At 32.5% G+C, this 17,504-nt stretch overlaps 1 protein-coding gene across 5 annotated transcripts; it reads right to left on the minus strand.

The window, feature by feature from the left end:
• Nucleotides 1-935: 935 nt before the first annotated feature.
• LOC105113906 (U-box domain-containing protein 4-like) lies at nucleotides 936-9,610 on the minus strand. 5 transcript variants are annotated; one of them, XM_011010266.1, is made up of 6 exons: nucleotides 9,511-9,610; nucleotides 7,836-7,943; nucleotides 4,572-4,855; nucleotides 3,521-3,637; nucleotides 1,344-3,413; nucleotides 937-1,266 (listed from the first exon to the last, which is right to left on the minus strand). In XM_011010266.1, exons 3-6 carry the CDS (start codon nucleotides 4,845-4,847, stop codon nucleotides 1,207-1,209), a joined length of 2,523 nt encoding a protein of 840 aa, XP_011008568.1. In that variant the 5' UTR covers nucleotides 4,848-4,855; nucleotides 7,836-7,943; nucleotides 9,511-9,610; the 3' UTR covers nucleotides 937-1,206. The 5 variants fall into 5 exon arrangements, with proteins under 5 accessions (XP_011008566.1, XP_011008568.1, XP_011008565.1 ...); XM_011010263.1 differs by lacking the exon at nucleotides 9,511-9,610 and adding an exon at nucleotides 8,606-8,690; XM_011010264.1 differs by lacking the exons at nucleotides 7,836-7,943; nucleotides 9,511-9,610 and adding an exon at nucleotides 8,014-8,171 and having other exon boundaries at nucleotides 936-1,266; nucleotides 4,572-4,852.
• Between the last annotated feature and the right edge of the window lie 7,894 nt (nucleotides 9,611-17,504).

Raw genomic sequence — 17,504 nt, forward strand, 5'->3', positions numbered from 1 at the left:
AAATGAAATATTTAGAAAAAATAAATTAAAGAGTTGATGTGTTGCAAGACTAAGCATGAAAATCAAAGATAAAAAAAAAAAGACAAAATAATAATAATCAAACACCACCAAACTAAAAAGAATTCTTGTAAACCTCACCGTGATAAATCAAAAAACACCAAGAAAACCTCTTTGTTTTTTTTCAAGCCCCCACACGCGCTATTTAAAATAACGAAGTGGCTCACTTGCTGACAAGTTCCACAAACACACCAGCAGCCTTTTCACATATATATATATACATATAATTAAATAACCCAATGTGAAATTACTAATATGTTCATGAAGCCAAGCCTAAAATTTTTTGGTTGGACGGGTAGTAAATTTTTTTTAAGAAAAACATAGATTAAAATTATTATTATTATCATTATTATTATTGCTTTTGAAGATAACCAAGTAATTTAACTAGTAAAAATTTATGAAAAGATCAATTAATCACTAAACAATTCTAAAATAATGAATAAATCCATGAAAAGGCTATTTCACCCCCTACCCCGTCATTGGTTCTATCATACACAGACAGGAAAACCTTCAACCTGACCATAAATAGCATCACGGGGATATGAGTAAACCCTAAACAAGAGTGCACATGATCTTGATTCTATTAATTGAGGACTCAACCTTCATGCAGACAGAAGACAAGCGAAGCACATCTCGCTTCATTGGACTCCCTAACCTCGTGGCAATTGGCAATTTGAACTGCAATAATGTCAAAATTCCAAGTGCTTGGAAAATTCGCTGCCAAATATCGTGGGTTCTAAAAACTAGATTGAAAATTGTGGAAAGAGTTCCCCCACTTAAATGGGAAGAATTTTTTATGCAAAACAATCTGGTGCTTCGACAACAGTTACACCAACATCACTCGCACAGAAAGCAGTCATGAATTCGTCATGACATCACTGAAATAACATGGATCACCATCTATAATCGCATTGCTCAGGCTCTCTGCAAAGACAATTCACAGGTATATTTTCTTTCCAAATTCACATGTAAGAAGTTTTTCACAAGAGGCCTCAATCATGCCCTCCCATAAATCAATTCTCTACAAATCATTTAAAAAATCCAACCCGCAAAACCTTCATATGCATTATTTGCAACATCAAATGTACACATTATGTATAGAACTTGAATCAAAACCTTGGATCGCATTGACAGGTTGTCCGTCTCATATTAAGCCCTTCCAGCATTACCATGCCGTTGGTTTCTGAAGTAGCTAAGAAGGGACTGCGCCTGCAAGCAACCAAAAACTCGTTATCATAATCTTCCAGAAAAGAGATGAAGGTAGAAAAGCATCTTCAACCTTGTACCTTTTCCTTAGCCCTTGGAGTGCCAGACTGAGACAATGCCACTAATGGCGGGACAGCACCTTCTTGGAGCACCATGTGGCAAAACCTACTATTATTCGTGCAAAGCTGCAAGAGAGCAGCGGCTGCATTTTCCTTCCCTCTTGCAGAACCCAACTCAACGACCTCAACCAGAACAGGGATCCCACTCTCCTGACCAATGGCATTCCTTCCCTCGGGAATTGTCGCAAGATTTGCCAAAACAGCAACCGCCTTATCAACCATCCCAGCTGCCGGGTCCATCAAGTCCACAAGATGTTTAACAGCACCAGCTTCTACAATTCGGGCCTTGTTTTCATGAAATATTGACAAATTAAACAAAGCTGTGGCTGCATCCTTCTTCCCCCTTGGAGTCCCATTACCCAGTAAATCAACCAGTGGTCCAATTGCCCCAGACCTTCCAATTCTGACCTTGTTATCCTCAATCACAGAGAGGCTAAAGAGAGTGGCAGCCGAATTCTCTTTAGCCTCAGGGCTTCCTGTTTTGAGGACATGAATCAGGGGCTCAATAGCATCTGCATTTGCAATTGCTGTTTTGTTGTTATCATTTATTGATAAGTTAAGAAGTGCTGTGACAGCATTTTCCTGGATTTTTTTGTCTGTTGAGCAGAGCAAATTAACCAACAAGCTAATGGCCCCACAATTTGCTATAACAATCCGGTTATCCATATTGTGCTTAGCAAGTAGCCTCAGTTTAGCTGTTGTGTCTCTTTGAATATCAATTGAAGTGCTCCTCAAGTCCTCAACCAGCTTCCGAACTTCCATTTCAATGCCAGCAAGATCAGCATTTGTTTCAATAGCCGGAGAAGAAACTATCCTTGGCACAAGCCTATCAGAAGGCCGGCGCCAAGCTGTTTGGCTTCGAGACCGTGTATCAACCAAAAAGGATGGGAACTCAGGTTCTCTGTGCGGGGTGTTCAAGGTAGAAGATGCCTGTGGCTCTGGCTTCACCTCCCCAGAAGTATCACTGCTGTAGGAAGTAAAATGGTTTGAGAACTCTGTTGATTCATTGGCATCTCCTGATGCTCCTTGAGGAAAAGCTGCATGAGCAAGTGCACTGGAGGCTGATGCACTTCTGTTGTGGTTCTGAGATAGCAGACCATCAGCTCTAACAGCAGTTGAAACTTCATTTCTAGATGGTGATGCAGAATGGTGGCAAACTGAATTCAAATACCTCTCTTCTGAGTTACCTGACCTTTCTTCAGAACTCATTAATGATATTCTTGCAATATCCAAACCCTGGCCATTTCCAACTGCACCTGACAAGGAACCCTCAGAAGTAGAACAGGGATGCAGCGGAGAACTTCCCTCTCTATGGATTCCACTGGAAGAGATCATGCTCCTACCAGGTGAACCAGCAGACCGATTTGACTCAGGAGACAATGGTTGGTTTTCCCTCAAATGAGGAAGAACATGTGAATCCCTGGATGCAATAGACTCTACATGCACGAGAAGTGGTGAGGGCTGATTGAAACTCATGGACTTTATGGGATCAGGAAGCTTCACATTGTTTGACTCACACCAATTTGCAATCAATGCCTTTACAGTGTAATTAGGTATGAGATTAGTGTGAGCCAGAGTCTGCCGTGTCTTGGGACACACAGTGAGACCAAGTTCAATCCAGTTTTTAATGAATGCCCGCTCATAAGTTTGCCCTGATGCCACAATTACTGGATCCGTCATCAACTCAAGAGAGAGAGGACAGCAAAAATCAGCAGGTATTGGGACTGGGCTAGATGTCTGTGACTGCTTTATCAGAACAAGGCATTCATGTATGCGAGTCACAAGGGCAATTATTTGATCAATAAACTCAGCTTCTGCAGTTTTCTCAGCTTGCTCAGCATTCTCCTTAATCTTCTCTAGGGCCACTGCTTCAATCAAAACCTCCTGATTGGACCTTAAGCACAGGCTGTCTGCAATTTTCACCAGGATCTCTGAGCTGGGTCCAACACCCTCCTCTTGGTCACTTATAGCTTCTTTAATGATGGATGATGTTTGCTCATATACAGAATGCTTAATTTTCTGCATGCGGTTCTGCAATCAGGAGGCATTCAATTGTTAGTTCATAGCTTACTGAGGTGCATGCTATTTCTATAACCATTATAGCTACAAGCTTAAAACAAGATTTTGTGGACAAATACCTCAAGAGAAGATGAACTTAATTCATCCGGGAGTTGTTGATGGGAAGACTTCAATAGCTGAAAACTATCCAGGCCCAGATTACGAATCTTCAATGTTAATGATTCAATTTGCAGAACCTAGACACCATGTACAAGAGAAGCTTAACCAAAACAAACCTGACCATTTTAAAAGGGTAGAACATTTGGCATTATCTTTTTGTTCCTATTTTCAGCAAGTAGCTCTATACATTATGCATAAGTAATGACAAACATAAAGAAGATAATAGTTCATGCTGAAAACTAAATGAAGGCATATAATTCAAGATTTCAACTTTCATTGTTCAATGAATGAATATCATAAATTAAATGCCTGCATTCAACTTCAAGAAACAAAGTACGAAGAAATGACAGCAAGAATGAAGGATGAGGATGATAACAGCAATGGCAACAATTCCCAAGCTTCAACTAATCAAGTTCCACAGATAGATGCTTCCAGGAATTTCACAGGTATAGAAATCTAAAAACAAAGTGAAGCCTGTTCCAAGGCACTGCTAGCTCCCACTATTTGCAAATTTAAGCTTTCTCCAACCTGACCCCCAAGCACATTTACTAACCAGCATTTGCAGTTATTGCATTTCAGTTCCAGAGAAAAAAATCTTATATATAAATGAAATTACCGTCACAGGAAATGAAATAAATGCAGTGAACAGATGAACTACTGTCATCACCAGCACTGCATCTGTCATTGTTAAATCAACAACCTAGCATCTTGTTTTCAACAACCAAAGCAAAAAATTCTTATCAACGTGACTACCCTCCACCTTTGCTATTCTTCAACTCAAACATCCGTGCTACATTTCCACCTTTTGTCACAATGACTAACAGCAAGTTGGTAATAGAAATATAAAGAAAGGGATTCAATATCATTACATAAGCTAACAGCATATGAAAAGGTCAAACAGGAACTAATCATGAAGAGGCTAAACCAAGGCAAGCTTTGATACCACCCTGAAAATCCATGAGTAGAACAAACATGCCATCTATAATCACAAAAATATAGCTGAAAACTTACAGAATAAACTTTGCTTGACAATGGTTGCCAGCTCTCAAATATCTCCCTCAATTCATCAACAGATCGACCTAATTCTAAAAAATCCTTATTAAGCACTTCATCAGAAGCTACTTCAGAATCAACAATGGCATCAAATACTGGCTTTAACAACTTGAGTATCTCTTCTGCCTTCTGGTAGTACTTCTGAACTGGATCAGAACTGATGTTATCATCCTTTGATAAATGTAAGAAGGTAGAGATGGTTTTGAGAAGCACTTCTAGCAATGATATCTCCATCACACCTGCATTACCAGAAAAAGGAAAGAACCATCACTAAACTAGCAAATCATTACAGTGGAGACTCTTTAGAGCTAAACATAGAGTTCAATCAGAACTAAAAAAAGCACAGATTGTGCTACATATGCAAAGGTTGAAAAGATTATCAATAGTTGCCGTATATTCATTATGTATCAGTCATTTAAACTTGGCATTTTGATACACTTGTCTACTGAAACTACATGATCAGGGAAGAAATATGGTGCTGGATAAAACTAAAGGTTGTCGTGATATTTTCCGCCCTCAAATGTTCTGGGCATTCAAAGTTGATCTCCAAAAATAGAAACAGTGAGATTCCTAGAACATAACTCCATGAACTTCTATACTTCATGCTCCAGGCTATGACAAGACATGGAGGTAAGGAGTATAGATGTCAGGCACTGTCTCTTCCAAACATAGAGCAAGCTATAACAGGCATGGTGTTAGATAAGTTGTGCTGAAAAAGTGAAGGGGTAAAGGTGCCATAGTGGTTGTTTAGAAAATGACACCTCATTGTACTGGTACTTGTTTGTTAAGAGAAATTTTAGAGTTCTAATGTAGGAAGGCAACAATAAAAGCTCTTTAGAAAAAGATGAAGCGAGACACAATGGATGAAGTGCACCATTCAATGTCTCACAAAATGGGGTATGTGCCTGAATGGCTAACCTTTCATGTTCAAGCATTATGTTTTATAGGGACAAAGCAAAAGACTGAAGTCCAGGGAGGTGTAACTCAATTCACCATAAAAAAGCATGGATTCTCATGGTTACCTGTTAACTAAGGATTCATTCTCAGCATGTGATCACAGATCAAGAATCATTACATTAGGAAGTCAATCCAAACATCTGAAGATGCAATGCATTAAAACAAAGTAAAGATGGCTAACAAAATTCTTAAAGATGGAGCAAAGGATCTAAATCTTATAAACCCCATGCAAGGTCTTTGCACTCCGAGGTATAGCAAAGTCATAGCTAGATATGGTAAACAAGGAAACTTATCCAAAAAAACCCACGAACAGAGCAAGAGAAAAAAATCTGCTACAATCTTTGAAGCAGGTTATCACTCTAGTGGTAGTAATGAAGAAAGCAGTATCCACCTGTCTCATCATAAATCAACTGGCTATTAGGAAACTCTTTCTTAGTTTCTAAATATTTAGAGGTAGTTTACTCAGATCATAAAAATGAAAGAAAAGATGTCGGATTGGAGAGTGACTCCCTACTGCAAGTCTACAACTAATGAATGTCAATAGGCAATACAGAGATTGTATCAAAGAAAAAAGGAAAATATCATACCAAACTAACCAGGATAAACAATGATAATGCAAATAGAGTGACACAAAGCAAGGGTTATAAAAGCTATTGCTGTACAAATGGTATTCAATTGATGAATTAATTATGTGACAAGCCATTTCAATCCAAACAAAGAGAGAATTGATGCCAACACAAAACTTGATAGAATCATTGCTCAATGAAGCATTCAGCCAAATGACAAAGGTATGTTTACATGATTCCTTGTACATTAGTTAGCAATATCAAGAGCAATGTCTCCATCAAATCTTTAATACTCAACACTTCTCTTGCCACTTCCATTGAGGTGCTTCTTGGAGCAAAACACAAGATGGAGACAAACTTACTAATGTTTATCATTGTAGGATGACAGCATTGTAAGTCCTACAGCTTTTCAAGCTTTTCTACTTGAGTCCTAATACTTTATTTTGTAACAACTGAATGTCACAATTACCAATGTTGTATCAATGTATTTCCTAAATGGGATGTCCTGTAACTCCAAGTTGACCTGACTGCAAAATTATTAATGTCATCACTGATCTGGCATGCAAATAAGCTAAATGTTTTTAAACACGAAGTTAGCTAATGGCATTGCATCATCTGTCATCTGATCTCGAAAAATAAAAATCAAAAAAAGAACTGGAATTGCATATCTCTCATTCTAAATGCCCCTGAATGCTTCACAATCACAACTTGTATCACCATCTGTCCATGTCCCAATTAAAAGCCTAACACCCAACCTAATTTTAAATTCCAACCTCCAACTGAAGCTTCTAAAGAAACCATACACCTGTCAAACATACTGGCAACGTGTATCTCATGGCATTGTCAACTACAATTTCTAAGAACCAACCAAATGTTGATCCTAAGATTAACATCATAGCAATTAACTGTACTAAACCAAATCCAAATAAGATAAAAACAATCACAAAAATCTAATTGTAACCCTGCAATTAAAAAAATGATCTTGGCCCTTATTATTGACAGAAAGTTTGATTATCTTTGCTTCATTGCTTCCAGTTCAGAGGCTCTGGTATGTGGTGTGAGTAAATTTGATTTAGATTGCAGTGTCTCCCTAAAGTTTCTCAAAGATAGTCAAAGATAGGACTATGGTGGCACTCAGTGTTAAAAACAATTGCAATGGTTCCAAAGGAGGATGGTTTGTCATGGGACTGAGATCAAGGATGAACATGAGAGTTGATGGACTTGTACCATGGAAAGGAAATAAAAGAAAAGTCAGAGGATTAGAAAGGGGGCTATGGATGTTTAATAAGAGCATGGTTATTCCATTGGAACCCTTGCCAGGATGGTAAAGGCATTGAAGAAAGGTGGAAATTTTCAGTTTTCAGGATTTGCACAGACATGCAAGAATCATTTTAGTTTTGATTTTATATCTTAGTATCAGTCCCTATGAATGTGAAATTAATTATGTGTCTCTACAGTTAGCCTATCCGCATGCCATACCAATCATGGTATAAGCAATTAATTGTCACATCAGCTAGGGGTTAACAGACATTGCATTTAAGATTACATTGATAAAATCACATTTAATTGTTAAAAATTAACGGATTCGGGCACAGATAACAAAATTAAGAAGTCTTAGGTTTCTAACACAGTTCTCCCTTATTAATCCTATTCACAGAAAAAGATAAACACATAAATGAAACAATGAGCAACTGTACCCTTTCACCCCACAAGCTTGTCAATTCAACTACTCAAATAATATCTCATTATTTTGACATCCATGATAAACTTATGAATCTTCAAAATTGTGCTCTCAACTAGGAAACCCCTGTAAAAACCAAATAAAGTCATGGTCTGAAAAAATTCTGATATTTGAAGTTCAGAAATTGAACACGCATAGGGAAGGAAAAAAAAAACTCTCAATAATCATGGCTTCCTAGCCAAGGTGAACCATGTCTTCATCCTTACAGCAAGTAATAAATGCCAATATTTTTGCGAGTGGAACATGAACGGTATAAATTGATTCTGGCACTCAAATTCAGCAAGGACCATTGGTCTAGGGCAATGATATAATCCAACTGCAAGTTAGAGACTTGAAAGCAACCATTTTATACAAAATTATCACAATGAAGGACTTTCTAGGTTACTTCGCAAGATCACAATTCAGCAGGACCATAATTTGGTTGTTTCCTTTTTGTCTCCTTCAAATATCATATTTTCTTGCTTAGAACTCTTTCACACAAAGTTTCCAGGAATTCAACTGATTTGTTTCATCAATGATAAGACACGCAAATAAAGACATGTTTTTTTTGCCCTTTCATTGCCAGTTTTAAACTTGTGTGTACCACAATCACCCTTTTCTAGACGGATCATTTCTGAGGATACAGTGTGTTTATTGATGATATTAAGGATAAGAACTTTCATATGGCTTCAAACATGCATGAAAGTTAATATATTTTGTCACCTATCATGAAAAAGGAAATTTCTCACTTTAAAATTTTCTCTCTGAAAGGTTTCCCTAGTAATTACTTGCATTCACTCCTCTTCCCCTCAAATAGGATCTGTATTGATTTGCGCAACCCCAATCTCAACTGAAATTTAAACATGATGTTTTCAAAACCCAAAAAGAAACCGAATGTTCACAGGTTGAAATTACTGAGACATATGAGCCCAAGGAAGGAACAAAAAACATAATGCATGGGAATTTTATGGGAGAAAAGAAATGAAATTCAAATCACTAGAATTCATAATATCAAGGTAGCATAAGAAGCCTAGCTTGCACCCATCAATCAACCAAATGGGGAAGTTAGACCCGATTTGATTAGAATGCTTCAAATTATCAAAAGCTTTTAGTACACTTAAAATCGAATAACATAGGTAATACTCAATTCAATCCCACTTTCTAACTTAAAGATAATAACAGCTAAAACCCACCTTTTCCAATAAATAAAACACACCTCCTGCATTTCAAGCTTCCAGAAGCATATCTTTAAGCCCAGATTGAAGCTTTGCTAACACACCCCTTCCATTCAGTCCTCAATTATAACACTGACAAAAACTTTCCCGAATCTGAGTTGCTAAATTTTTTTTATTTACTAAAAGCTTTGGCATCCTAAAAGCGTTTCAAATTAATACAAAGTGAAGATGGCATAGAAGCGCAGGATTAATCATTTGAGCTTAAAAAGGAAAGAAAAAAAGTCAGTGGATCAAAATAGTCAAAACTCTAAAAACAGAGACCAGAGATGGAGGAAGGTTAGGCCTTGATAGTCTAAATTGGAAACCCTAAAAAAGCAAACATTTGACGAATTGAGCAGCAGCTGGATTATGTTAAGGAATAAAAAAGATAAAGAGAAAACCCTAAGATAGATCATCAAATAAAAGGAGAATATTTTTACCTGTCTGTTGAATGCAAGCCGGAAGACGAGAATGAAACTCCCAATTATATTTCTAATACTCTCATCACCACCATCATCACTATCGTCATAGATAGAGCGAGGTTGTTTTGTGTTTTTGTTTTTGTTTTTTTATTTTATTTTAGAATTCACTTTCTTTTGGAAAAAGAAAAGGAAAAATCAACAACAGATCTTCTTTCTTTTGCTTGCTCTCCCTCTTCGCAATGCTATGCAGGGGTTTTGTTCTTGTTGATTTCTGTTTTTAGTCTTTAACTGGTCAGCTTACCCGCCGCGGGTTCGTATTGAAATTTACACCGGTGATGTTAATTTTTTTAACTGAAAGAAATATTTTAATCATAAAATGATAATTAAATGTATATTTTTAATAAAATAAATTGATGATTGCATGCTACAATAAATCTTAAAAAAGATTGTTAATAATAGTTAAAAACATAATTGAGAAAACCAGAGCTAGAAGTTAATATTTTATTTTTTTCTTATTTGAATACATGTTAATATTTTTTAACAAAAATAATAATTTATATTTTATTAAGATAAAATAATATGTTACTATAATCCCTGTTTTTTAAATAAAAAATAAAATAAATACTTATTCCTTCAATTTGTTATAAAAAACAATTTTGTGTAATAATGTTTTTTGGAAAAAAAATTAGATAATAATAAATAAAAATAAAAATATTAATAATTATTTTAAAAAAACTTTAGATGATATGAAAAAAAAAGGTATCCTTCTTTATCCATAAAATATTTTTTTTAAGGCATCATCAACTTTAAATTAAACAAAAAATAATTGTATGATAATTGTTTTATGCAAATGTATTAAAAATATAGGAATGATACACCATTTGCACACTGCTTTGCAGAGCTTTTGGCAGTATTATTTAACTCGCCCCCATTTAACTCACCCTTACCTGCAAGACCCCATGTCATGACTTCTTTCCCAGCTCAAATGTCAAATTAATCATTGATTTTAAAGTACTCCATTGATTGGAAAAGTTCAAACACAGCTCAATCTATTTAAAACCTAGTGTAAACTTAAAAATGAAGTCGTTGTCATTTTAGTATTTTTTTAATTATTATTATTAAATTGATAATATATTAAATCCATGAGATAGGTTAACCTATCAAATTTTTAACCCAAATAATCAAGTTAATTGTTTAGTAATTTAACTTTTTAGAATCCATATGGTATTTAATTGCACAGCAATTAAAAAAACATTCTCAAGAAATTGATTAAATAAGATTTAAGAAAATGGAACCATGAAGGGTTGTAAAAAATAGTATTTATTGATATTTAAAAAAAAAGAATGTTGTGATCTCATTTGAAAATAAAGTAAAAATTAATTGTATTTAATAAAATAAATTATGAATGTATTTTAGTATTTAATAAAATAATATCCTAAATATATTTTTATTGAACATATCTTAATGAATTTCAATAAAAACTAACGCCATGAGCTCTTTTTTTACTTAAGTTTCAAATTAATATGGATTAGAATTGATTTTATATAACTAGATTGACAACATGTCCCACCTAGCAAAATCTCAATTTAATTTTAAAAAATTTTCAAGACAATATTTTTTAATATTATTTAAAAATATTAATAAAATAATATTTTAGATCGATTCAAGTTAACCAATTAAACATATAGTTTAGGTTATTAAATTAAGAGGGTCTACCAACTTTGTTCTCTGAAGTCATTGTTTTATTTAATTATACAATAATAAAACTAAATGTACATAGAAAAGCAAATTAATAATTAAAAAAAACAAAAAAAAATATTGAAAAGTTGTACAAAAAAGGTGTTTGTTAATATATATATAAAAAGTTTAATCTTAGTTGAATAGAATTTAATAAAAAAATCCCAATATATATTTTTAATTAATCTATTTAAATTAATTAAAATTAAAATTATAAAAAAAATATATAAAAAATAAAAATCAAAACATATCAAGTAACTGGGCTTCACCTGCTTCATAAAAAAAATAAAAATAGATGTATATAAGTAGTTAATGTCGAACTCATGCACCTAGATCTCATATATATATATATATATTCTATCATTATACATTCAATTAGTTAAAAAAAAAAAAACTATATTGACAACACATATTATCTGTCGATTAACTTTCCAACCACTAAAAGTGCTTGAAAAGTCGGGGTTATATATTAAATACCCAAGAAAGGCATTTAGACTTTATTTTAATTAAAAAATCTAATAAAATATCATAAATACTTCAATAAGTTTATTATAGGTCTTAAATTAATATTTAATTGATTAAAAATAAAAAAATAACATGATTTAAAAAAAAACATTTCCAGACCTTAATCTATTTTTTCTAGAAATATAAAAATTTAAAATATCTTAATAGAATTTTCCTCGTTTAATGAACTTATCAACTCATTGGTGTTGATAACTATATTTTTTTGTTATTAAATATGATTAATTAACAAATTTCTTTTTTTATATATATATTTTCTAGCAACTCTATCCTTTATTAAAGTTATAGATTGAAAGATAAATAAAATAAATTTTTAGACCTAAATTAAAATCCTAACTACTAAAGATAATGTGGAAAATGAAAAAGAAAAATAAAGGAATTAATTAAAGCCTGTTGAGTATTATGAAAAAGTTTGTTTTTTAAAATATTTTTTATTTAAAAATATATTAAATAGTATTTTTTAATTTTTAATTTTATTTTTGATATTAGTATCTCAAAACGATCTAAAATCATTAAAAAAATTAGTTTAAAAGAAAGAAAAAAATTATTAATTTTTTTTTAAATTACAAAAACAAACAAGCTCTAAAAAGGGTTTTTCTGCATGAATTCCACATTATTTTCTCTTGTTTTACAATAAACTCTTTTTGTGTTTTAATTGTATCTTTCCATTACAAATTAAAACTATGCCTCATTTTATTATTATTATTATTATTATCCTTATTTTTATGGTCGTTTATACTCAGTGATGCTAGAAGGTGCATCTGCGTTGTCATTGCAATGTGCTGCGGGCTCCAAAGCATTGATGCCTTCCCTTGCGTAAGGTTTAAAAACGAGGTTAAATAGTTAAAAGGGTTAGAGCTAGTAGTTAACACGATAAGGATTCTTGTCATCATAATTATTATGATTAATTGAATTAATCATCATTACAAAAATAAAGAATATTCTCTAAACATTTTTTTAAATATGAAAAAAAAACTAGTATTACGGGAGAGAAGGGTTATGGTAGTCATTACATACCTCTCTCTCTCTCTCTCTCCGTATTTTTCCTTTTTAAATACAGGAATTTGTTTATTAGGATTGACTTGAATCCTTCCTTCCTTCCATCCATTCATTAAGAAATTAAGTTATGAAATTGCTAGCAGCCGACCGTTACAAAGAATTCGTTGGAAAGCTTTATTTTATTCATTATTCTCCTTCTGTGCACACAAACTCACAGGGTCAAATCGCACGAGAAGTAATCTATGAATCATCTGTTACTTTTCCTTTTCCTTTTCCCTTTGCCTCGTAATTATTGTACCGAACTTAAAAATTAAAGTATTGATTTAATATATATTTAATTAAAAGATTTTTTAAAAATGCCCAATTGCACACAAAAAGTTGACATGACACATGACGTGCCCTCTAAAAGATGGAAAAGAGTTATTCCAATGTAATTAATTTTACTCGGCGCGTGATTCCTAGGCATTTTACACCCGAAAGGCCTCTTTGGACTTTATGCCTCCCAGATCCTGCTTGACCAAGCAACACGTGGCTCTCATGCCAGCACAGGGAGATAGTGGGAAACTCCTCGGAGGGTCAACTTCACAGTTTGCAACAAGCTTCTCGGAATCTGATTGGCGGGAAGCGATCAATTCCAAATTGAGGCATGCTTGTCGTTCCTCCTATTTAAATTCCCAAAGGACCTGGTCGCTCAGATCTTTGCATGGTCCACTATTTATGTTTTGACCCAATCGGTCCCTGACGCGTTCAGCACAAAGTTGAGGAATAACGAGCCACTGCACCGAGCTTGATTCTTACCTTTATTTACATTTATTTCTATTAAAAAATAATATAAATAATATTATAAATTTTATATAATAAGTTAAATTATTAAATTATATTGAATTTTTAATATGGAATCAAAACTTTAATAATTAAATAATCATGAATTTGAATTTATTATATTTTTAATAAAAATTAAAAATAAAATAATATATACATGTAAAAGTTTTAACTTTATGATATGTTATAAAATAATATAAATTATATTTTAAAATTTTATATAATAATTTAATATTTAATTGAAATAATAACTTATTATTTGATTAAGATAATTCTTTCACTCGTAATTGAAATAATAACTTATTATTTGATTCTTTCACTTGAATAATTCAAAGCTAGAGAGGCTTACTAAAAGAAACTACACGAAATAAAAAGAAAACAACCATGGAAAAAGTTCTCTGTGATTGCATTATCGAACAGGTTCTGAGTGATTCACTCGTGCTAAAACACAAAATCTGGGCGCCGAGCTGCTTTTCTTTGCACGACTGTCTGTGCTGCACAACACAATAAAGCATTTGAAAGGGCAATTTGTGTCAATGGACAAAATCCAATTTGGTCGCACGGGTAGCAGATTTTACGGCTTCTCGGAGTCAAAAAAAAAGAAAAGAAAAAGAAAAAAGAAGCCACATCTTACACACCAGCATTAAAAAAACAATGCATTGACCATCGAGAAGCCTGCAATGACTACAGTTCTGCTCCGAAACCACTGCATCAGCTTGTTTGTATGCGTTTAATGTATGTTGTCAGTATCTCCAGATAAACCATATTCCAAGAGCTGATAATCCGAAACTACAAGCAACAACAATGGCTAGAACCACTGCAAAAAATGTTGCTGTCAGGCACCATCTCCTGCGTAACATGATGAGATCACACTGTTCACAGAATACCATGAGGCATGAACCACATCAAAGCCCAGTAAGGCCTCAAAGCTAAAAAGTAACAACAAGAGGGGAAAGAGGATCCAGCAATAGTGAAAGCAGAAAACTCTAAGACTCGAGCGGGAAAGAAGCATGCAACGACCCCATAAGCTGGTGCAGCAGTTTCCACATCGAAAGTAGTTTACAAATGAGAAGACGACACAACTTTTCTTATTTTCTTCTTCTTTAGTATTTTATTTTTTAATGAGGAAAAAAACCATAACCTTCAACTGATTATATATTCATCTTCTGTATATACAAGGATGCCGTTTAAAGGAACCCTGTTGATAAATAAAAATATCGAGGAAAAGAAATAAAAACCATAATGAACTGGGGCTGATTTCGATAAAGTGAAAAACAACCTACCGTCATGCTGGGGCCTTGATGTTCCAGTTAATTAAACGATAACTTCCAAAAACAAACTGACGAGAGCAGCGACCTTAGAAATGCAGCCGGCAGATCCTGATGAATGAATCATGTCCTTTTTGAGCAGTAAAATTGAGTAAATGGACCTGAAATCATGCATTTACAATTATTGGCTTCCCAAAGTAAACTTCATCATAGCCAGTATGAATTAGGAAGTAGCTTTTTGACATCTTTTACCTGATCGAGAAGATGATTATGAACACCGCTATGATTTCCATTTAGATCAAACTAGCCAACTGCCCGTGCTTTGCCATTGGTCGGAGAAATAATTGTTTTAGAAAAGAAAAGAAATGTAATGGCTTATCCCACATGGTTTTTTTGATAGCAAACATTGTTTTCCAGCAAAAGAAATTAAATGAGTATATAAGCTTATACAACACCTTTTTTTTTTTACAACAAAGACCAAAAAAAAGAAGAAGGTGAAACTGGAAATAAAAAAATTAATCTAAAAAAATAAAAATTTTAAATAAATGAGATTAACTAATTAAACCCGTTAACTTTTTATTCTAAAAATTATTTTTCATCTAAACAATAAAGAAAAGGGTTGGTGCGCAGACATAAACAAAAAAGGCTTCGATTTTTTGAAAGTTTGATAACAATTTCTTGTCTAAAGCCAAAAAAAAAAACTTTTAAAAAATAATTTTTTTAATTTAAGGAGCTGATAATACACCAAGTTTGAAAAGATTTTTTTTAAAAAACAAATAGGCTACACACTAAATTAAATAATATTTTAATATAAATGCAAAAGACTTACTTAAATTTTATTTAAAAAAACAAAAAAAAAATCAATAAAAAACTAAACTAGAAGGATAAAATAGGATAAATTTTATTTAAAAAAACAAAAAAAAATCAATAAAAAACTAAACTCGAAGGATAAAATAGGAAAGAAAAAAAAAATCTCAATGAACCCATCAAAAGTGGTACATGCACACTAGCCTGATTAATGCAAGCTATCATGATAAATTTGTGATTTGAGCTGTAAGATTAAACTATCTTTATAGGAAACAATTTAAAAACAAAATAAGCTTAATTTTAAATAAATTTAATATTGAAGGATGAAATTAAAAATAAAATCATACAAAAAAAAAGCTATCAATTCATGTTAACTTTTCACACTTATAACCTGGATCACCGCATAAAAAAATCATAATTCAAATTCAAAACCACTCAAATATTAAATGATGAAATAAAAAAATAAAAAAATAAGAAACAAATAAAACTAAATAAAATGATGAGGAATGGAATTAAAAAATAAAATCCAATTAAGAAAATGATATAAAAAATAGCAATTAAAAAACTAGGATCAAATCTAATATAAAAATCAAATTAAATTAAATTTTAAGGGATTAAATTGAAAAAATAATAATTAAAAGGATAAGGATCAAATCTGATATGAAACCAAATTAAATTAAATTTCAATGGATGAAATTGAAAATAAAAATAAATTAAAAATCAATGGATGAAATTGAAAATAAAAATAAAAATAAATTAAAATAATAAAATAATAAAAAATTAATTATAAAAATAAGGACTATAACTGAAATAAAAATAAAATGGAGGTGATTCTATTGATATGAAGGTAAGGCAATTTTTGGCCGCTATAAAAGGACATAAAAGCCACTTGAACATGACGACCCTCCTCCACATGCACAAGTCACATTTTATTATTTTTTATATTGCTAAAAAGACTAAATTAATTCTTATTGACATTATATAAAAAAAACCATAAAAAGTTTGAATAACCCCTAAACGATAGCTTGAAATTTTTTTAATTTGAAGGGCATTGGAGCAATTACACCATTTCTCAAAAGAGAAAATGACAAAAAAAACCCTTCCATACTTGTGATTAATAAAGGCTAATATAGTTATTTTACTATCTACTTTTATGCAAAAAGATCATTTTGTCTCTCCCAAATCAACAATGATGAATGAGTCCCCATGAAAAGAAAACTCTACCCCCAAAGTAAAATGTTGATTTTTTTAATGGAGAGGTAAAACGGTGATTTTACTATAGCAACCAATAATAATTTGTGTCCAGTGTTGCAATGAATCCTAGTAATTTATGTCTAGTGGTACAACGAACCTCCTTCCTCCCCACCCCCCACACATAAATATTGTTAATGTTGCAATATAACATGTGAATTGCTGACGCCTAACTTTTGAGCAATGAACCAAGCAAGTTCTGAAATGTGAAGCTTCAGGTCTAAGTAGTTGACTTTCAACATCATTTCTTAGTTATTTGTTTAATTTTCTCTTCATTTATACATGGAAGTAAATGATTAAATATGATAAAAAAGCATCTTGATTAAGCTATCATAATACGTGACACGATTAAAAAATTGATGTCTTCTCCCAAGTACAAGAGTGTCGAAGTAATAAATAACCCGGCAAGACCGGGGTCGAACCACAAAGAGGTTAATTGTACAAATTATAAACAATAATTATAAACAACAACAATAGTAACAATAACAACAACAATAATAATAGTAGCAATAATAATACTAATAATAATACTAGTAGTAGTAGTAGTAGTAATAGTAATAATAATAATAATAATAATAATAAAGAAAAAAAAGAAGAAGAAGATGA

The sequence above is a fragment of the Populus euphratica genome, unplaced genomic scaffold (assembly GCF_000495115.2).
Source record: "Populus euphratica unplaced genomic scaffold, PopEup_1.0 scaffold465.1, whole genome shotgun sequence".
Lineage (NCBI taxonomy): Eukaryota > Viridiplantae > Streptophyta > Magnoliopsida > Malpighiales > Salicaceae > Populus > Populus euphratica.

Bases quoted from the DNA above. Each gene is read 5' to 3' on its own strand.
- LOC105113906 (XM_011010264.1), bottom strand. From the start codon at position 4,847: ATGGAGATATCATTGCTAGAAGTGCTTCTCAAAACCATCTCTACCTTC. The intron at 3,414-3,520 runs GTATTTGTCCAC...TCCTGATTGCAG, and splicing joins TAAGTTCATCTTCTCTTGAG to AACCGCATGCAGAAAATTAA. The intron at 1,267-1,343 runs GTACAAGGTTGA...GGTTGCTTGCAG, and splicing joins CTCCAAGGGCTAAGGAAAAG to GCGCAGTCCCTTCTTAGCTA.